Source organism: Dermacentor variabilis, chromosome 10 (assembly GCF_050947875.1).
Source record: "Dermacentor variabilis isolate Ectoservices chromosome 10, ASM5094787v1, whole genome shotgun sequence".
In the NCBI taxonomy this organism is placed as follows: Eukaryota; Metazoa; Arthropoda; class Arachnida; order Ixodida; family Ixodidae; genus Dermacentor; species Dermacentor variabilis.
Window position 1 is genome coordinate 1,095,241 of NC_134577.1, and position 23,332 is coordinate 1,118,572.

The window sequence follows — 23,332 nt, forward strand, 5'->3', positions numbered from 1 at the left end:
CATGCTCAAGCCTACTTCAACAGCAGCAAGTCAACCCATATCATTGTTGACACAGGTGCAGAGGGTCTAAGCACTGGCACAGGAGAATGATGACAACATCCAAATTATAAGGCCTATGCAAGCTGCACACTCACCAATGCAAAGCACAACTACTCCCACATCAAAAAGGAAATCTTGGCTGATGTGTGGGGAATAGAAAATTTCAACATGTATACTTGTACAGCACTCACGTTATGCTTCACAGTGATCCTAAACCATTTATCAGCCTCCTGTCCGATCCTTCTGCTTGAACATCTGCTAGTAGAGCGCTTGTGTCTCAGGATAAAACTCTATAGCTTCTCCTTGCAGCATTAGAAAGGCAAATGAAACCCATCTAGCTACATGTCACATCACCCATTCAAATTTCCTCTGAATGGGGACCTTGTGTGGTGCCATCAGGCATCACACAAGGCACCCTTACTGTCAACCATTGCTGTCAACTAAGAAAAGGCAGTCAAGCTGAAGTTAGGAGACAAGCCCTGTGAAGTGGCTCAGCATTAAACCCTACAAAAATGTCAAGTTGAAGCTTTCATTGTCACATGACGGCCTCTTTCTTCAATACAAAAACCTTCTACTACAAGCCAGCCTGCAACAACATGCAGTGGAGCTTGCCCAGAAGGGACACAAAGGAATTGTAAAAAGCAAGCAACAGCTCTGCACTTGGGTTTGGTTTCACATGGGCAAATTAGTAGAGCTGAGAGTGCATGAATGCATCCCATGTCAATCCTCAGTGCCAAGTTCTCAATGTGATCCCGTGGAGCCAACTCACAGAATCTTCTGAAAGGACCTTGGAAAAACCTAAGACTGAATTTTGGAGGCCCATTCCCCAAGGCAAGTACCTTCTCATACACTATGACTATATTCCCACTTCCCTGTGTTACAAGCTGTGTCATTAACAAATGCAAACTCAACAACTCATGTACTAAGATGAATATTTGCACAAATAGGTGGTTTTCACCAAGTGAAAGGTGATAATGGATCACCCTTCAATTAATTCAATTTTAAGCTGTTCACTACAGAGTTTGGTTTTCCACATCACAACATAACACCACTTTGGCCTGAGGCAAGTGGTGAAGCAGTATGGTTCATCAGAATGTTTACTAAAGTGATCAAAGCACTGCACGTCGAAGGAACAGGCTGAGTTCAATGCATGGATGGCTTTCTGATGTGTTACAGAGAAACTCCACATGCAATGTGAAAGTCTCCTTATGAGCTACTCTTTGACAGGCAGGTCCAGACAGTGCTATCGTGACCTGCATCTGACCCATTGTAAGTTTGTGATGGCGAGGAAGTGCACAAAGAACGGTACTCTTGGGCAATCACTTTTGGAGACAATTTCACTTTCATGAGACTCATCATTGGATGCAATGAAGTACATATGGCTTGCAGTGTTCTTGCCACTGTGTGAAGATAGTGAGTCTAGCACAGTGTCAGAAACGCTGTCAGCTGTGCACATGGATGTGTCTAGTGCCGGGCCTTCTGAAAGTAAAAGAACTTCTGAAAGTGATCGCCAAAGAATACCACCCCAGGATGGCTAAACTGCAAAACTGAAATCCAAACGATATGCAGAAAAGAGGCGCCACAACCAGCCACACAAGGAGACCGTATACTAGCTGTGCTATGTACTACACCATACTATGACCCTGACACCAATATTGTAACAGATGTACAAGGATCCAAGGTCACTGCAAGTAGGCAGGGTATGAAAATAACACAAAACACAAGCTTTTTTAAGAGGGCCCCTTGTGAACATAAGCTTCAAGAATCAGATGATGATGAAGAATCCCTGCTTCCAATGAATGCAGCTCTGGAGGAGAGAACCTCATCACAAATTTAAAACAGTGAAGTGTTGCAAATGGGTCGCAAGCCCCAAGGGTAGCGTTGGCCTGGAAGCCTGGGGCACAGCTGAAAGCATCCGAAGGTCCTGGTAAAGGATGAGTCGACTGCTAACAGAACAACTTGTTTATTCTAGCATCGCAAAAGAGCGGCCGGTCAGGTCGACCGAAGTGGAGAAACGGGAGACCACATTACTCGACTGAATAAATCGAAGCTTCTCTCTTGGCGTCCGGGGGCAGCTGCTTTTATACTCTCGGAGTCGAGGGCAAGAAGGAACGCCTCGGAAGAGGCGCACGTGACGGCGGCGCACGGACACGTTGTGACAAGAAGTGACGTATCCGCCGGTCAGACCTCCTCGCTTCACAGTTTCGCTTCGCTTCACTCCTCTCACCGGCTGCCGCACTTTTACAAGCGTGGGCACCAACATGCACGCACGCACGCACGCACACACACACACACACACACACACACACACACACACACACACACACACACACACACACACACACACACACACACACACACACACACACACACACACACAAAGACACGTGGCATTGAAACATGCCTGGACGCGCTCAGCAGGAGGCGTTGGGACAGCGCTGAACTGGCCAAAACGTCCGCCGCTGTGAACGAAGCCCCGGCGTCCGTTGCATCCGCGCTGTCTATACAGCACGTCGGAGGTGAAACGTAACAGAAGAAACCCAGGAGCAACGAAATCAAGCACAATACCCATCAGAATGTCAAGATGACTTAAGCCAATGTGCTACAGACTGTATGAGTAAATTAAATCCCACTGTTATTTTTTTTCTTCCTCTCATACACCCTGTACATTCTTCAATTTTGTTTTGGCATGTTTGATAAGACAAGGAGGAATATAGCGTCATGGATCAAGCGATGACCAATACAGAAGCCAGCAGTAATCTATGGCCAGAGTAGAAAGGGGACAATAAAGGCATTTTGCAAATAATGGTGGTGTCCATGGCCTTCCCCTATTCATAGTATCGAATCTATAGCTGAGCAAATCAATCTTCATAACCTGCAGTATTAGCTTCTGTGCTGTCTAAAATACACACTTGCAAACCAGAGAGGGTCGAGACCAGGCTGCCACTCACATTCATGAGCTCTTCCACAACTTGCTGCCGCTGGTAACTGTCTGATGCATGGTCCAGCTCATCCTCCATCTTTGAAAGGAGCTGCTGCACTATGCTGGTCGTGTGCAGCAAGTCTCCACCATACAGCGACTTGACACGTGTTTTCTGTGAGAGCTCGCTGCCAAGATTTACCACAGAAGTGCCGCCCTGAATCTGAGCAAGAAAGGAAGAACCAATTTTTTCATATCCTGGACTGCAGTAGTGTGCATCATCTTAACCAGTTAAGTTCTGTGACATACGTACTGGTTTAATATTATCAGATGCAAGAAGTGGTTGTGCACACGTAAAGCCTAAATGATGCAATGAAAGAAAACTGGCTTATTAGTATTCTGATTGTTACTGATATGGCAAATATATGGACACACCAGCGGCAATCATGGCATCAGCAAATGCACGCATGCATGCATGCATACATACACACATGCACAATATGGCGTCCTTGAACATCGAGCCTAATGTAATGCTCCAGGTGGCAGATGAAGCAGTGGAAGAAGGATGATGTCATTTTTCCTACTAGTTCCTTTGACACTATGTGTATATTGTTAGCAGGCAAATGTTTACAGCAATTTATAATGTCTATAAAGCAACCAGTCTTATGTTTTACTCTAATATATTGCTATTACTGTGAATGCTTCGCCCGTCGAGTAAAACTGTGCCTTTCTGTCTCTAGTAAATGTGCTTTCCTGGTCTCTAGGCTACGCAGCAGAGAGAAGTTAATTTGGCATTTTGATGCATACTATAGACATGTTTCTGTTTGTCACGCATATTTTTAGCTATGGTGTCCATGCTGCTGAGGAGATATAACGGTTCTATCACTAAAAATTCATAAAATGAGTTTTGTTAGCATGAAGGCGTCCTTTATGATATCTTATTTATACAACATGCAGTCCTGACACCACAATGGGCCACATTGTTATACTACATTTCAGATATACTGTCAGAATTTCCCAAGAACATTTAGTGCATGATAAATGATAAAAGCTGTCAGCCCTTCCAGAAAAGCTGTCACGTTGCTGGCTGCCTGTGTCTAGCTATGGCACTTTCTGGTACAATGATGTACAACAATTGGTGAAAGGACAAAATCTACTCCAAAAAATAAAGCAGTTCACTGTGCCACTATTAAATCCCACACAGACACTCCATTCATATACAGAAAGTAAACTAATGATAATGGCTTCATGCAATATTTTTTCATTATTGTTTAAGTTTAGGCATAATGATTTGCAAATTACTACATTATGAAAATATTTAAGTCATGTTAAGTTTCTCACCCTCTGTTCCAGGTCACCAACCCAGAAAGAATTGCAGCCACTAAGGTCTGGCCTATCAGACAACCATTTTACAGGATTCACACCACACTGCCACCTTGCATCACCTGAAAGAACAAAGCATGAATTAAAGAACATTAAACCCCATCTTCAACAACAAAACCATTATAGCTATGGTTTACAGTGCTTTTGATTCTTACTTTCTTTTAATTTGAGCCTTTACGTTCGAGACTTTGTATCCTACACTTTTCTGTTTGCAAAATAATGAAATGTCACAGATTCTTAAAGGGACCCTGAAACGCTTTTGACGATTTTCTACAAACGTGTTGAGTCGTTAGAGTAGGTCCTTCTGATCATTAATTGACACATCTAAGTGCTCCGCGTAAAGCGTGTAATTTATTATAAGGTTTTAAATATGCACATCGCTGCCGATCGCAGCACACTGCTCGGCGGAATTTTAAGCCGCCCCTACCCATATGACCGAAATCACCCATACGACGTCAGTGGGGCGAGCTATCCGATTGGCTGACAAGGGCGCGTGATCGATAATTTTTCCAATTTTATGGTAAACAAATGATCTTCGTAATAGTTGGAATGTTAGTTAATTTGTTTTTATGAAAAGAAAGTAACATAAAGAGAATGCACAAGAATAATTTTTCAGTACACTTAAGCACTTCCGGCACACAGCGTGTGTCGTCTGCTTGCGTTAAAACGTACTCCATTTTGAAGAGAGCTCTGCGGTCAGAGTCGGTCTCAGTCTTTTCGCGAGCACTATGATTCGACTTTGTTGCCTTGTGGACTGCAAACGTAGCGACTGGCAATATGTCAAGCTGCGACATCGTGTCCTTCTGCAAGGCAGCGTACGAGCGAACTGGCTGCTGCGCATCGGACTGCCGCTATACGATCGGCGCCAGGATTTGCGCGTTTGTGGCCGTCACTTTACACCGGAAGATTACTAACGCAATAGCGTTTCCCGAGTCCGGTATTAGGGAAAATGCAAGCGCAAGGGGACAGGCCACTTGACTTTGCCGTAACGGGATGAGCCATGAGATGAGCAGAAGGGCAAATGCGAATGGTCTGCACGGTGCAGCCACCTGGTGGCACAGAGCTCAGCCATACACAGTAGCAGCAACGAAGTGTATTCTTCTTTGCTGCTGGTGTGTATTTTTCGCAGGAGTGTAATCATGAACACATTGTTATTATAAATGTTTAAAATGTTTTACACTTGGTTAGAGCAATATTAGCGCTTTGTTTGGCTGGTTAAGCTCTGCACTAACAAGTGTATGGACCGTGCAGACCGATCAGGCCGCTCACGTACGTCTACGCTAAAGTTCCTTCATCACCTTGAGTTTATGCCTACAGTCATTTGCCGAAATGACCAGCTTGCCTGTGGTTACCGGAATACAAGACACGTTCGGCGCTACGACAGAATGCTCGCAACGCACGCTGCTTCGATAGCTCTCGCGGGGGGTCGACGGCCAAGCGGCTAGCGGAGCGGTCTCGCGCGGGCGGGGGCGGGCTCCAAAACAACCGGAAATGGACGATGTGACGTCGCATCGTGACGCTGAACCAGTGAAGGCGGAGCTTAGCCCCGCTCGCTCGGCGAACGAGTTGAGGAGGAAAAGCATGGCTAGGGAGGAGGGTAACTTCTAATCGCTTGTAGCTCCATTAATACGTAACGCTTCACTTAAATTGTGGTGCGAATGTTCTACTTAAGCTGTACCCTACGCGTCTACAAAATTTGTCCGAACCGTTTCAGGGGCCCTTTAAGAGGAAGCTTTAGCTCGGGCCCAACTCCGACGCGGCCTATTCAAATACATGTAAAACGCAAAAACGTTTTTATGAGATAACCCCTGGACTAACTTTAATGAAATTTGTTGCATTTTAAAGAGAAAGTTAAATTCTAGTGACTGTTGGACGCGGAATTTCGATTTAGGGCTTGAATTTTCTTTAAAAGATTTTCAAATATTTGACCGTCTGAAAAAAGAAATAGAAGCACGAAGTTTACAAATTCAAAGCTCTGAATCAAGAACTGATATTGCGGTTCTGCGAGCGGCATCCATTAGATCATTCAAAGCGGACAAATTCGATATGTCATTTTACATTTTACGTGAACTTGTTATGTTGGTTACAAGGGTTCTGCAAAAGTTGTATTTCCCTATTGCTAAATTTTTTTATACTCATGTGTAACATATCGATTTTGTCCGCTTTAAATGTACTATTAGATGCAATTTACCGAATTGTATTATCATTTTTTGTTCTTGAGTTACAGAGTTGTAAACTTCATATAGTCTCGCTTTTTGAAAATTTTCTATTTTTGCCAATTTTTAATAAAAAATTGACGACATAGCTCAAACATTCGAAACCAACAGTCACTAGATTTTAAGTTTTTCTTTAAAAGGCAACAAACCTCGTCAAATTTGGTGCAGTAGTTGCCGAGAAAAATGAATTCTCCTTTTACATGTATTTAGCTAGGAGCACCCGAGCTAAAGCTTCCTCTTAAAGGGTTCGTGAAACGGTTTGGACAAATTTTGTAGATGTGTAGGGTACAGCTACAGTAAAACGCTCACATCCCAATTTGTACAGAGAGTCTCATATTAAGCAAGCTGAAAAATGATTACAAGTTACCCTCCTACATACCCATGCTTTTTCTCCTCAACTTGTTCACCGAGCGATTGGGGCTAAGCTCTGCCTTCACTGGCTCTGCCAACGTTTTTAGACCTTTCAGTCTACAAGCTCCCAACGAGCCGCGCACGAGAAAGCGGCCCCCTTCCGTTTCCACTCACCATGCGGCGCTGCGGTCACTGTCGGCCCGGAGAGCTCGCGCTCGGCAGCGGCTGCGGCAGCCATCTCCGCCGGATGCGCAGAATTCAAATTTGTTGGCCTTTTTTTAGTTGTCACGTAGAAACTGAATTCAGTCTCATGGTTAAATAACTGTTTGGCCTGAGCAGTAAGGGTGAGATAAAGAGCAGGCTGAAGCAAGATCGCGAAAAACTGCGATCGTTTACTTGCTTCGCGCTTTATCTATCGCATCGTATTTGCGATGTTTATCCTGGATAGTTTAGTGCCTGTTGGCGTAACGCTATCAATAGTTCTTGTGAATAGTTCACGAACCATAAAAGACGATTTAAAATAGCCATGTTCCGTTCTGTTTCTAGAACAGTCACGAAATTCTGAGCTCTGTTACCGACGTACGGAGCACACACAGAGAGCAGGGTTTTTCACGTTCACTTTGAGCATTTATTTAAGTGCACACAAACAAACACTGAATGCAGACACACCTGATGCGAAACACGGAAGGAATGCCTACAGAAGACGGGCTTTTTTATTTGCAATGGTGACTTTTTCTCTGCTTTCCAGCCGGCGATTCACATCTCTCGTGTAGAAGTGCTTGCGTGTGACAAAATTCAACACCTGGCATGTAAAAGAGGCCATATGCTCTGCACATCCAAGCCGCGCAAGGTTTCTCAATTCCAACTCGTTCAACACCTCCCAAAACATATCCGCGGAAAGTGGGCCTTCTTTCAATGAAATTGAAACTGCTCTGTTTACAATATTTGTAAACTCTAACATCTTTTTGGTAGGGTGCTTTAGGCAGCCTTGCTTGAAGCTCCTGTACACCGTGGGTATGAGTGACTGCCAACAACTGGCACTGGAGAGCTGATATCCTCTATGCAGGAAGGCATGTTGTACTCTTGCTGAGTTTATGCACCACATAGCCCGAAAAGTAGTAGGAGGTGCTTTCATCTACTTCTCCCTTGGAGTAAATGTGGTCACTGCCACTGTGCTAGGGCAAGTCATTAGGTTCAGAGGCTAACTCAAGAATTCTGGATTTAATCAGGTCATGCAGGTGTGCTTCTCTCGATTTCTTCAGTGTGTCTTGAACTCCTACAAGCACAGCACTCGGTGCACCCTCGACACTTCCACGAAGACCGGTCTTTATAGGTGTGTACAGACTAAGCAGTCGGAATATTTGTGTGAAATTCACGACTGTACCACACAGCGTAAACACGCACACGTGAAAAAAACCACTGCTTTCTACTTTGACAAGGCGGCTGCAGCGGCGGCGACGATAGGGATGGACCGGGCCGGTCGGGCAAACACTGTGGCGAGCGCCACCGCGCGGCAGGAAAGAGAAAGGCGACACTCCGCGCGCCGGAGCTTTCAAACTGAAAGAGAGCTAAAAACGCCGGGCTCTGCATCGTGATGGGACATTATGTCTGCTTCCGGTTGTCTTGAAGCCAGCACCACAAGCCTCTCCAATTGCTCTGCCAGCCACCTGGCAGTCGATCCCAAGGGAGAACTGTCGAAGCAGCATGCACTGCGAGCATTCTGCCGCAATGCCGAGCGCGTCTGGCATTCTGGTAACCACAGGCAAGCTAGGCATTTTGATGGATGGGCGGAGGCATAGAGTTTCTCACTATAACACCTAGAGGGTAATCTGGCGCCACCGTCTATGGGAGTTTGTTAAGGGGGCACCGTGCCGCCATGGGAATGACGGTATATGTGTCTGCGAGGCTCGTGTTGGCTGGTGTTGTAAGAGGCTTCGTCTAAAACGTGGATATGATTGTGCAAATAACGCGTTCTCAAAGTAAAATCTTCATAAAATGTTTCCATTCACGCATATTACATCTTTACTCACCCACAATGCATGACCAAGCGAAGAAAAGCAAGAACAGACGACAAACTGTTTCAAAGCGAGCGGGAACCTTGTCGTCTGTCCTCCAACTTTAGCGGCTCGCTGATACTTCTTACGTAACATATAAGCGTACACGCAAAAACAAGTTTTCATAGTTAAACAAAACATGTTTTCGCGTAATAATAAAGCTAATACAGCTTTTCACGTGCTGTTCTAGTAGAAAATGAATCATTGTGACAGACGGAACGGTACTTGCCAAGCGCGTCTTCAAGGTGTCCTGTCTATCCGAGAACGATGCCAATCCGAAGTCACAATATACCGGCATTCCCATGCATACCACAGCGCAGCAGCGCCAGATTTCCCTCTAGGTAATGTAGTGAGAAACTCTATGGGCGGAGGCATAAACTAAAGCCCCTACATACTACTACTGCTGTGATATCTTTAGCGCAGACGTATGCGAGTGGCCTGATTGGTCTGCACAGTCCAGTCACCTGGTGGCGCAGAGCTTAACCAGCCAACCAAAGAGCTAATATTGATGGAACCAAGTGTAAAACATATTAAACAATTAGAAAAACAACATGCTCACGATTCCTCCTAAAGTTTACACCAGCAGCAAAGTAGAATACTTTTCGTTGCTGCTATATTATTTCTGTGTTTGGTTGAGCTCTGTGCCACCAGGCGGCTGCACCATACAGGCCTGTCATGTCTGCATCACTGCTCATCCCATAAAACACCCAGGCCCACTCTGCTTCCACTTGCGTTTACCGGACATGCGAAAAACTATTGTGGTGCGTAGTAATCCTTTGGCATGAAGTGACGGCCACAAACGCGTAGATGCTGGTGCCGATAGAATACTGACAACCAGCGCTGCAGCCACTATGCTCAGATGTTTGCCTTGCAGAGGGACATAATGTTGCAGCTTGACATGTCGCCGATCCCTACATTTGCAGCTACAATGAAAAGGCAAACCATGGTGCTTGCGAAAAGAGAGATCGAGACCAGCACAGACCGTGCAGCTCGCATCAACACAGAGCATGCTGTAACACAAGCAGACGACGCTTGCTGTGTGCAGGGTGCTTGAGTGTCGTGATAAATTGTCCTTGTGCATTCTTTTTCAGTTACTTCCTTCTTGACAGAAACAAATTAACTAACTTACCAACTATTATGAACAACATTTGTTCCCCATAAAGTTGGAAAAATTATCGGCGACACGCCCTGAGCAGCTAGTCGGATAGCTCGACCTACTGGCGTCTTATATGTTCACCTTGAATCACTTGGTCAAGGGCGGCTGAAAACACAGGGGAATGGCGTGCTGTAATCGATAGTGATGTAATTTTTAAAAACTTATAATAAATTACATGCATTATGTGGAGCACTTAGATGCATTAATTAATGGTCAGAAGGACCTACCCTAATGACTCAGTACATTCGTACAAAACCATCAAAATTGTTTCAGGGTCCCTTTAATTCCTATCCAAAACTGCAATATTATATTATATTATGGGGTTTCACGTGCCAAAACCACTTTCTGATTATGAGGCACGCCGTAGTGGAGGACTCCGGAAATTTCGACCACCTGGGGTTCTTTAACGTGCACCTAAATCTAAGCACACGGGTGTTTTCGCAGTTTGCCACCAGCTAAATGCGGCCGCTGAGGCCGGGATTCGATCCCACGACCTCGTGCTCAGCAGCCCAACACCATAGTCATTGAGCAACCACGGCGGGTTTATCCAAAACTGCAAAGTCATCATGCTAATTCACCGTACTTGATATGTGTTATACTATGGTATTTCGAATAACCCAGGCAAATATTAAAAACTAACAGTGCTTAGTATTGACTGACCTTTGGAGCCTCCAGGACAAGGATAGACTGCTACATCGCCAGCACGAGTCCAGTTCCAGAATATGTCTCTCGCTATGAGTGGCTGGCAATAGTCCAAGAGCAGATCCAAGGCTGTGGATGTTTCGAATGTGGCCGTTTCCATGGCAGCACTTTCTGTGAGAACAGCTGCACAGCAGTCCAGAGGTGATGGCACACACATATATGAAGCAGGAAAGGCATTCTAACTACTATACTGTGAAAGCAAAACACCATCACAAAAAATTGACAAGCACCAAATTTTATGAGCTAAATGTGGGCTAAAAAAACTACTCTTAATCACCTCGAGAACAAAAAGCAGTAAACGGTAGATAGCAGTCACAGGTATAAGTTCAATGAGCACGAATGTGTCAAGGGTGAAAGAATGTATTGAAAAAATTTTGGCTTTGGCAGTGACAAAGATGTTTAGCATAGAATGAAAGAAGAAACAAATAAATGTCCAGCTCACAATGACGGTCGACGATAACGTGATTAGCATTCAAGCAATCTGCGACACACCATGATGTTGAAGTCACACTTATTTAAAACCTGTTGTCACGAAGAGAGTGCACCGTGGGTACCTTTTTTTTTTCCTTTCCGCGAGTGTTGTGGGTTTGTCAATGCGGGGGAAGCCTTTGTGCAGGAATGACTGTGACAGCGCCTCAGGCATGCGCTCCCGCCCGGCCGACGCTGCTGTACCTGTCACTTTGCGCACGTGTCGTGCGCTGTTCTCACACTAGGATGTATCGGGGGGCAGAAATTTATTAGTTATGGGCAACTTTATTGTGTGTGCAGGCTGCCTTTGCGCCCATTTTTAGCCTCTTAAACTATCTATGGCCCTTATTGGATCCTGTTGGCCTGCCTGAGTGGTTGGAGTAGGTCATTGGCGGAGATGCCTGCACCTCCCGCCGGTCCGTGGGTCACTTGAATGCTGTAGAAACTCATTTAAGGAAGAGTCTGAGTAGTTTTGGAGAGCAAGGAGACTGCAGCACACGGTGCCATTTCACCACGGGAGACCAGGCCAGTCAGGCAGGCCGTTGACAATGGGTATGACATTGTTTTGTATGTAAATATGTGTACAGTGGCCAAGTTAAATGCCAAGTTAATAAACCTAGTTATTCAAATGACACCTCTCATCGTCTTCGTACCTGCAGATCTGCGCTTGCCCCTGCTGGAGCTCATCCCCCTTCATCGTCGTCTCCCTGGGGAGCTGATGCGTCAGCACACTAACAGCTGCGTCACTTTGCTACAAAGTGGTGGAGGTGCGGGGTAACAAAGTCCATGCTCTAATATCATGGGCCATGGCAACAAACCTCGGGAACCTAGCTCTAACAGCTCAACTATGACCAAACCCCCTACTGTTCTCGCTACCATGTCCACCCCTTAAGCTAAGCCTTTTGTCGGACCGCCAGTCTTTAGATGCATGCCAGAAGAATCAATCTCCAAGTGGTTGCTTTGCAACGAACATGTAGCCTCCCTAAACAACTGGCATGAAGGAACGAAAGTAAAATTTTTGTATCTGGCATTGGATGGAGATGCAAAAAAGTGGCACACAACTTAAATTTTAATGGGGCCCATAATACATGGGAAGAGTGGGCGACACTCCTCAAAACGTCTTTCACAACTCGTCGCTCAGTTGAGATCGCCCTTTTGCAGCTGCAAAACCGAACGCGGCTACCATCAGAGTCCCCCAAGCAATGTTACTACGATGTTGTGCAGCTGTGTGCCAGAATTAATCCATCTATCATGGAAGAGGAGTGGTTGCGGCACCTCATATGCGGCCTGCGTCCGGACGTGCAGGAGAAAATAATCATCACAAACCCGGACATTTGCTCAACATTCCTGCAAATTCTGCAGCGTATTAATCAGACTGCTTTAATGACCCGTGCGTACCAACCACAAGCTATTGGCACCCACTTCTCTGCTGGCCAGCATTCGAGGTATCCATACGCCTCGGCACCTCTCACTGGAGTGACACCCCCTTTAGTAGCAATGCCAGCCGCCTCTGACATGTCTCACTACCTGCGCTGCAGCACAGCATCATTGCCCGCAAGAGGCCACTGAGTGCGATAGGGACTTGAGGGTGATCGCAAACTTCATAGCCTCATTATCGGACCACCTGAAGGCTATTGAAGAAGGTGTACGTCGTCCTCCAGTGCCTCGGCCAGCGAGAAATTCCTGTGCCGATGACAGGCGTCCATGATGCCAGCTATGCCGTTGCATTGGTCATGTCACGCACCAGTGCTGAACACGGTTTCGAGATGACAGAAACCAACAGAGAGAGCCCAACGATAATCAGGGTGGGCAGCCATCCTGATGAGCCTCGGCTCATTTCCAGCGAGGGACAGGCGGAGGGGGGTCATGTTGCGTTACTAGGTTTAGAGTTAACGGGAAGTGATCACTTCCAAATGAATCTTTAATTATAGACCATTCTAAATCAGGGAAGATAGAAGCAGAGCCGATAGGCAGGTCTATTGACGAGTATGAATTATGATGTGTATTATAATATGTCGGTTCTTTCTTATTGAAGAAGCACGCACTGGAGGTTAAAAGGAAATTTTCAATGAGTCGACTTCTCGCGTCCCATTATGAGTCTCCCCACATCGTGCTATGAGCTTCAAAATCTCCCACAAGTATGTAAGGCTCGGGAAGCTGATCAATGTTGTTATAGAAGTATGTTTTTTAGAGATTCTGGTTCGGTGGTATACAGTATAAATGGAACACACAGTTACTAATTTATTAAAAAGAATGGCCCGAACAGACACTGCCTCAAGGGGCGTGTTAAGGGCGACGGGTCGGCAAGCGACAGATTTAAGGGCTACTATTGCCACACCGCCAGAGGCAGTAGCCTTGTCGCGGTCATTCTGGAAAATAGAGTAATTACAAAGGAAATTAGTTTTAGTAGGTTTCACATGTGTCTCTTGAACACACAGCAACTCTGGATTGTGTTTGTGTAGTAGTTCTGTAATGTCATCGAGGTTATGAATTAGCCCTCTGACATTGCACTCTAGTCTCTGTGTATTTATTGTGATAAATGTGTTGTCTGCTGTGTGTTTGAGAGACGAGGATTAGCTCATGGACCCTTTCCAGGTGCCGTGACGCGAGTTTTGTCTTTTTTGGAGCGATCGAGAGAGCCTCGCCGCTCCTTAGGCGCTGGCGGCGCCATCTGACTGGCGGTTGTGTCCATCGCCTCTTGTGAGGCACTGGACACGTGCTCTTGTGAGCGCTGCGGTTGACGTGAAGGCCTCGACACGTCAGACGAGACCTTTGAGGCCACCGGCTAGGAGGTCGATGGCCCCTTCTGGGGTGGCGGAACAGTGGTAGCTGTAGCCGCCAGGGGGGACAGATAGCCTCACCGCCAGCTCACTGCATGTGGGCAAGCCGTTGTGTTGCGGTCCCCTGATGTGTCACATCGGAAAAAGTGTTCTTGGGCAAGTGCCTCCTGGAAGGTTATGTTTTCCTTTACTTTTATTATCACAATTTCTTTTTCTTTTTTCCGGGATGGGCACCACTGCGAGTACACGGCCATCACAGTTTATACAGTGGAGAGTGTTCTTGCAAGATTCAGAGGTGTGTTCATGGGCACTGCATTTTGCACATGTTTGACGGCCTCAGCAGCTCTGTGAACTGTGGCCGAAACGTTGCCACTTGAAACACCTCAGGGGTTTAGGTACGTATGGCCTAACATGGAGCTTGATGTACCCGACCTCGATGGACTTGGGCAGGACACTTGAACCAAAGGTGAGTATTAGGTGTTTGGTCTCGATTTCTTTGCCATCCCGCCTCATTTTAATTCTTTTGACATTGACATTATTCTGCTTGCTGATGCCCTCCAGGAGCTCAGCCTCTGTCAGCTGGAGCAAATCACCATCCAAAACAATGTCACGGGTGGTGTTCATAGTACGGTGTGGGATTGCTGTTAACTGGGTCTCTCCAAACGACACTAGTTTCGGCACTTTCTCATACTGCTTCTGATCACAGAGCTACAAGAGGAGATCACCACTTGCCATCCTCGACTCCTTATAACCTGGACCAAATACTCCAGTCAAAGACTTTGAAACAAGGAATGGTGAGATAGTTCGCACTGGTTCGTCTGACTTTTCAGAGTGAATAACATGGAAATTGGGGGAAGTTCTGGGTTTGATGTCCGAAAAATTGGAAGGCATCTTTGGCGCGCACTCGTTTCTGAGGGTGATCAGGGAGTTTAGGGAAAGCATTTTCCATAAGTGTAGATGGGGTTTTCTGCAGTGATGCCAACCACCCACCATGAAGCCCAACATGGGGATGTGACAGAAGTTCCTGTAAGGGAATCCCTGCAAACGCCAGCCGTACATCGCTGCTATAACCAAATACAGCATAACCAAGATTGGCTAGCCACACAAGGTTAACCCTTGCCGCCAGGAAACTCGGAAGTGAGAAGAAGTGAAGAGAGGACAGGAAACATTAAAGGTGCGAGAGAAAGACAAAGATTGGAGAGAAGGACAAGAAAAGGCAACTGTTGATTTCCTCCAGGTGGGTCAGTCTGGAGGTGCCGTCTATGTGAAGCAGAGGCTGAAGAGGTGTGTTGCCTCCGCCAGGGGGCCTTAAAGGCCTGAATAACTGGCATCGACTCAACCTCCAGGATCCCCCTTTCCCCAGACATGGCTAAGCCGCATATGGCTACACGCGGGAGGGTCCAACCCTCGTGTGCTCAGGTATGTGGTGTCGCAACATACCAAACGCCTGCTAACACAGACACCCCTGTGGGGCTGCATACACCAATGCGTGCAGCGTCTGAAGAATGCAAGAATTGGGTTGCCTTGCGTCTAGTGGCTTTTACACATCAGCGATTTGAAGGATCTCGTGGATGTAAGTTTGACTGTTGTGAACAAATGCGTCGAAAGCGCTTCGTCCGGGAGACTTCTGCACAAGGCGGCTATTTAGACAAGACAATAATTTTGAGGTACTAACAGACATTTCATTCAAATTAAATAAGGTTGGCCGGGGTTAGGAAATTTCCAAGCAAACATTTTTGTGCATACACATTTGCTACTGCATCATATAGATATGTAATAAGAAATTTGCGAAAATGTATCGAAGTATCGAGATAAAAATAGAAAGTATCGCATTGGATACAATAATTGCGGTAGTGTCTTGTATCTGTGCCTCAAGTACTTATGGCTCGAGTATCTTGTATGGTATCATGATACAACTGCAAAAGTATCTTCGGCCGGCCCTGTCCCTCTGGCGATGCTGATAAAGCTAAATGCAACATGCATCAGATCACTTCACAGCATGCATGGAGCAGCCCTCGAATAGGTAACGGCGACAGAGCAAACTTGACTGAGCCGAGAAACCCAACGGTGATTTGGCTCTCCACCGTATCGCGAAGTGATTCACCCGGGCAGAGGGAGCGCTGCGGGCACGGGCGATATATGATCACGTGATACGCTATCCGCAAGCTTGAATCGACTTCCTCGCTGTGTGAATATAGCTTCATAGAGAAAGGATTCAACAAGAGCGGACACTCCCATTGAGTCCAGTGGCCAAATTGACTGCAGCGCACCAAGCCACCGGCGTTAACACCTGAGCCACACTTCCGATTTCGGTTTTGTGCGCACGTGTTTTGAATGCTAGCTGGTACGAGTTATGCCAACTGTGCTGATCGACTCTTTTTTTTTTTTGCTTTTACAGCTCAACCGCACGCAGTCTTCATGCGAACCGGCCACTCAAACACACTAATGAGCCAGATGATGAAGCTAGAGTGACAGCAATAGAGCGACCATGACGGCATCACGATGACAATAGAACATTGAATGCAATACAACTGAATGATGACGACAGCATGATGAGAGTTGGATCATAAAGCTAGAAGAATGACGATGCAATGACCCCGATGGCATCATGACCTCGAACACATACCTAGTGGCCCAAGTTGTTAGACATCTTGGGCCACTGGGTCGGCATAGAAGGCGTGACGATGACAGCATGACAAGAATCAGATGATGACGACGGAATGACCCCAACGTCATCCCTACCAAGAGCACATGCTTAGGGCCCCCAGCTGGTAGACAACTTGGGCCGCTGGGTCAGCATAAGAGGCTAGATAGATAGGCTCAAATGCCTGAAGTATGCAAAGAATGCTAACAGCATTAATAAACAGCACGACTCTAGTGAAGGCAAAGTTAACAGTAGAGCAACCAGTCTGTGGTACAAGTAGAGGTCATTTCAGCCCTGGCACATTGAGTGCGTCAGTTTATAACATTATGACCTTCACTGCAATTAATATCATTGGTTGCAATGAATATATTAGATATCGAATATAGTGAATTGAGTATTGAATGCTTTTTCTTGTAATAATCTCCTTTTACTTACTGTTACCTACATTGTTTGTTTTTGCGAGCGAGTCAACCGCTGCTATTATCACAACTGCGGGGTACTTCGTAGCTTTCAGGTAATCTGCATGCTGCCGAAAGCTAGCCTTCACTGAGAAAATGCAGGCCCAGCATTTGTGCCTCCTTGACTTTTTTGTGCTGCCTTTACAGACTTTGTAACATGTGCCACCCATGTAGTTTGCTGGTGCTAGGCACACTGTTTAGGTAGCACTACAAACTATTTCTGTACTGTGCAGCTCCATGCTTGCAAATTGCTCTGGTGACGACTGACCCGTGGTGGTGCTACTGGAGCCTAGTCCTTGCTTATCTGGGCTCTGGTAGATGGCTGGCAGCGGTGGGGGCGTCCTTGGTACTGCATTGTCTGCCTGCTGCTCAGAGGCTCCACCCAGCATCGGCGGCAGCAGGTCTCCAGCTCGTGGGTGACTTGAACTGGATGGCGTTGGCCACATGGCACTGCTGGGCGTTGTTAGTTCGGCTGCAGCAGCAATGAGAACACAGCCAAGCACAGACAAGGAGATCTTAAATTTATTCACGGCAATGAGGAAGGTTGAACATAAAATTGCCTGCATAATGCCACTTAACCTTTAGCACAAGTCTCAGGTGGTTAAAATTAATACTGCATCTACATGTACGTGTATCTCTTGCAAATAAATAAATATGCAGAAACCATCGATGATGGTACTCAATGTAAGCAAATAGCCTGGATGAATCAATGAGTGAGCGAGGCGACACTCCCTGCTACTCGGTTGCCCAAGAGCATGTGACCTTTCACTTGATGCCTTTCTGGAATTCCTATGTGGCAGTTGTAGAGAACGGACGCATCCCCTTCTTCCCGTCCCTGGAGCATTGCCCCCACCCCTTCGCCCCGCTTCACTACTTGGTTGGCCGAGGACACACATCTTTTTTGTCAGTGCGTTTCCTTGCCTTCCCTCATCCAAGTATCATCAACATCATCAGCCTGGCTACGCCCACTGCAGGGCAAAGGCCTCTCCCATACTACTGCAACTACCCCGGTCATGTGCTAATTGTGGCCATGTTGTCCTTGCAAACTTCTTAATCTCACCCACTCACCTAACTTTCTGCAGCCCCCTGCTACGCTTCCCTTCCCTTGGAATCCAGTCCGTAACCCTTAATGACCATCTGTTATCTTCCCTCTTCGTTACATGTCCTGCCCATGCCCCCCCCCCGTTTCTTTTTCTTGATTTCAACTAAGATGTCATTAACTCGCATTTGTTCCCTCACCCAATCTGCTCTTATCCCTTAACGCTACAGCCATCATTCTTCTTTCCATAGCTCGTTGCGTCGTCCTCAATTTAAGTAGAAGCCTTTTCGTAAGCCTCCAGGTTTCTGCCTTGTACGTGAGTACTGGTAAGACACAGCTGTTATACACTTTTCTCTAGAGGGATAATGGCAACCTGCTGTTCATGATCTGAGAATGCCTACCAAATGCACCCCAGCCCATTCTTATTCTTCTGATCATTTCAGACTCATGATCCGGATCCGTGGTCACTACCTGCCCTAAGTAGATGTTTTCCCTTACCACTTCCAGTGCCTCACTACTTATCGTAAACTGCTGTTCTCTTCCAAGGCTGTTAAACATTGCTTTAGTTTTCTGCAGATTAATTTTTAGACCCACCCTTCTGCTTTGCCTATCCAGGTCAGTGAGCATGCATTGCAATTGGTCGCCTGCCCAAGTAACCACGGATATCCGTGGGACGTCCACCACAAGTCCCAACGTCCATCCATCCGGATATCCAACACGGACGTCCATGGGACGTACAGGAGAAGTCCATATCCTGTTTTGATGTCCGAAGGATATCCCCACGGGATGTCCATGGGACATCCCGTTTTGAACGTCCGCTGGCTGTCCATAAATAGGCATGTCCTGGCTAGTGAGTTATATATAAACTAACATAAAAATATTGCCGGAAATTTTAGTCTGTTCGTATCATATTTCTTTATTTTTGTTGTCTATCGGACACAGTCCATTACTTGTTCAGAGCAAAATAAATATCTTTCCAACTTGATATATATTCTGCCCACTTTAACATCATAGTATTAAAATACGTTTTTTTTTTCTATCAGGGGGTCATACAAACAATTTGTAGTTTGCTTTAAAAAAATGCTTGTGGATGACTAGCAGAATATATAAGCGCCCATTTGAAGCCACTTGTTCGACCTTGAGGCAAGCACTCAAGTTATCCCTCAATATGAAAAAATCCTGATTATAGAGTTTGGTCCTGACCTCCGAACATGTAACTGGGACTTATACTATGTAGGTTCAGGTTTATCATTGAAACAGGAAGTAAAACACGTTGTTGGGCTAGTTCGTGCATTGTATTAAAAAAAAACAGCAAAAAAAAAAAGACGGACACAGGAAACATACACAAGACAGGCCTCTTCCAGCCTCTTCCCTGTCTTCTCGTATGTTTCCTGTGTGCGTCTGTTTTTGGCTGGTTTTTTAAAACAGGAAGTAGTCTACAGTGTTCAAATTTGCATACAATAATATCATTGCAGATAACAAAAACAAATCTCGAAGGCTACCCTTTTGGTGGCTGCGTGCGTTGAAAGCGATTACGAAAGCTATACTGCGTCAGAGCCGCCATGCATTTACAGTAATCTCACAGGCTATGTTTTTTTGCCCTTAAGGCGCCGACAGCGTTAGCAGAAACTAAAAACTCGAAAATCAGATACCTAATATTCCCAAAATAAGTAAATATTTCACTGTGTAATAATACAATATTTTAAAATATGCACGTTGAAGAGTTAGAACCTTGGCAAAGCAGAGAATGGCAGAGCGCTGCAGTGATCCAATCCAATCCAAGCTCTAGCCATCGTCGCCACGCCATTAGAGCCTAACGCCGTTTTTTATTCTGCGACCATTAAAGGCAGCGGAGCGGCGTTTGTCACTTTCTGTTGCTGAGCTACCAAGGTATGTCAGCTACATCGATTTCTTTTTTAATTCGTTTGGGTATTGAAATATGTTTTCTTCACAGGTGCCAGCATGCCTAGACGACTGCGGGAGAAGCCGTACGCGCGAAAGAGAGCGTCGCTGGAAACAAAGACGATATTCGAGGACTTCGGATCGCACCGGCAGCCATCAGTCAACGGCTCGAGAATTCGCAAGTCTAGAACTGTGCAGTGGCGCATATAGGCCGCACACATGCATTAACATGTGCGGTCGTGCTGTCCCTGCGAACATTTGTACGCCTTGTGATGCTGGCCGCTGCCCCGAGGCGACATCGGAAGTTCAGGACGCTGGTTGTGACAGTACGCGCACTAAGGACAATGTGCCTTGCTTCCCTGATGGATCGACTCTACAGGACACTTCGGATGGTTCACTTCGCTGTGAGAACGGAACATGATCCCTTAGGAGAGGTATACGCACAAGTCAATGCGGGTTCTCTGGTAAGCAGGACCCCGGAGCCTACATTTGCTTTAGCTACCGCGGACTCTTCATCGGCGCGCTTTGATTTTGCTGAAAAACTGTGCATTTGGGCCATTAAGGAAAATGTTGGCATACAGCGGTCACATATGTGCTACTTTGACCCCTCATCTCCCCCAAGTGACGCTCGCACTTTGCTCTCCATGCCCAGGGGTACACAATGTGCACCTGCTTTAACTGCAATGGCTCGTGAGCAAAAAACACTTTTGCTTGCAGTGCTGACTAGAAAGTGCCTTGTCGGAAGCATGTTTTAAGGGCAGCCATGTTTCTTTGTTATTTAACATGAACGGACTGCCAGTTTCAAAGAGTTCTACAATGCAGTTATGGTGCGCATGGCAGAGTTCCCCCTTTGTAGTCGGCATTTTTGCTGGCCCATCAAAGCCCGTTTCAGCAAATGATTTTCTGAACCCTCGTGTCAGTGATCTACAACAGCTTCTTTCGCATGGAATGGTTTTTGAGCAGTGAGTAATTGAGGTTTCGTCAGCATGTTTTGTTTTACGTACACCAGCACAGTCGTTTGTTTTTCGAATTAAAGGACACACTGGGTATTCTGCGTGTCCAAATGCACAGTAGAGGGCACATACAGGAGCAGCCGACTCAGTTTTCCAACAAGATCCTCCACTTTGCGCACTGATGATTCATTCAGGCGTCTGATTGACCCTGACCATCACCTAGGCACCTCAGTCTTGACGCTGCTTCTCATAGACTGCATTGTCTCTGCACCCCTTGACTACATGCACCTTTTATGCCTGGGCATTATAAAAAAGTTGCTTAGCGCTTGGTTAGGTGGTCGTTTACAGGTCCGTCTCGGACCTACAGAGCGCAGACAGTTGTCTGACTTTCCTTCTTTAGCATCGTATATTCCTAAAGAATTTTCTCACAAACCTAGAAGTGTAGCAGAGGCTGAGCGTTGGAGCGTAGTCAAGATTAATTCCTTCATGTCATTTCTGTTGCTTTCGCAGCTTAATAATGCTAATTGATGTCTTCTTGCTCTTTTTTTTTATTCCATGCTGCAAACTCAAATGTCCAAGCAGGGTGGGCAATAATAATTTTTGTTCTGCTGTTCTCTAGCTTCAGTTGTGCTATTGGAATTGCAAATTTTCTTTTTTATCAGTGTATTTATTAGTTCTTTGAACAGTATGCATATATCTGCTTTTTGGTCTTTATATGTATATGTATAAGGAGACAATAAAAGTTTAATTGTATTTGGAAGTTCGTGTAGGTTCATTTCTTGTTTATTTAAAACAAGAATGCATTCAAGCACTCGACCAATGTAATATATATAATGGTCGGGTGCTTGAATGTGTCCCGGCCACTACTGTCGCTTCAGGGTATGTGTATATCTGGAATATCCCCGGATACAAACACACACACACACACACACACACACACACACACACACACACACACACACACACACACACACACACACACACACACACACACACACACATATATATATATATATATATATATATGTATATCCTGAACGTCCCCTGAATATCCATGCTGGATGTCCGCGTCGGACGTACTACGGACGCCAAAACGATTACCTTTGGATTTCCCAGGGACGTACGTCGGACATTCATGGATATCCCACGGACATCCCGAATATCCAGAAAGGACGTCCGTCGGACGTCGCCTGGATATCCGTGGTTACTTGGGTGAGTTACTCAGCAAGGCAATATCATCAGTGAATCGCAAGTTACAAAGGTATTCTCCATCAACTCGTATCCCCAATCCTTCCCAATCCAGGTCTCTGAATACCTCCTGTAAACATGCTGTGAATAGCATTGGAGAGATCGTATCTCCCTGCCTGACGCCCTTCTTTATTGGGATTTTGTTGCTTTTTTTATGGAGGACTACGGTGGCTGTGGAGCTGCTATAGATATCTTTCAGTATATTTACATACGGCTCGTCTATAACCCGATTCCGTAATGCCTCCAGGACGGCTGAGGTTTCGGCAGAATCAAACGCTTTCTCGTAATCAATGAAAGCTATATATAAGGGTTGGTTATATTCAACACATTTCTCTATCACCTGATTGATAGTGTGAATATGGTCTATTGTTGAGTAGCCTTTACGAAATCCTGCCTGGTCCTTTGGTCGAGAGAAGTCTAAGGTGTTCCTGATTTTATTGGCCCATTGTATTCCATATCCAAGTATTTTTCTTTATATATATATATATATATATATATATATATATATATATATATATATATATATATATATATATATACAGGCCGCCATTGGAATCTGAACCTGGCAACGTTTAACGTTAGAACGCTATCTAGTGAGGCGAGTCTAGCAGTGTTATTGGAGGAATTAGAGGGTAGTAAATGGGATATAATAGGACTCAGTGAGGTTAGGAGGACAAAAGAAGCATATACAGTGCTAAAAAGCGGGCATGTACTGTGTTACAGGGGCTTAGCGGAGAGACGAGAACTAGGAGTCGGATTCCTGATTAATAAGGAAATAGCTGGTAACCTACAGGAATTCTATAGCATTAACGAGAGGGTGGCAGGTCTTGTTGTGAAACTTAATAAGAGGTACAAATTGAAGGTGGTACAAGTCTATGCCCCTACATGCAGTCATGATGACCAGGAAGTCGAAAGCTTTTATGAAGACGTGGAATCGGCGATGGGTAAAGTCAAAACAAAATACACTATACTGATGGGCGATTTCAATGCCAGGGTAGGCAAGAAGCAGGCTGGAAACA

General features: G+C 45.7%; 1 protein-coding gene across 4 annotated transcripts in view; it reads right to left on the bottom strand.

Moving 5' to 3' along the window:
* LOC142559719 (latrophilin Cirl-like) overlaps window positions 1-23,332 on the bottom strand; it is a 504,865-nt gene that overhangs the window by 69,295 nt on the left and 412,238 nt on the right. For all 4 annotated transcript variants that reach the window (XM_075671296.1, XM_075671294.1, XM_075671295.1 and 1 more), the window contains exons 5-8: window positions 17,440-17,643; window positions 10,780-10,944; window positions 4,301-4,404; window positions 2,991-3,182 (exon numbers count right to left, since the gene is read on the bottom strand). In XM_075671296.1, coding sequence (XP_075527411.1) covers window positions 2,991-3,182; window positions 4,301-4,404; window positions 10,780-10,944; window positions 17,440-17,643 — 665 coding nt within the window. The remainder of the gene's footprint in view (window positions 1-2,990; window positions 3,183-4,300; window positions 4,405-10,779; window positions 10,945-17,439; window positions 17,644-23,332) is intronic.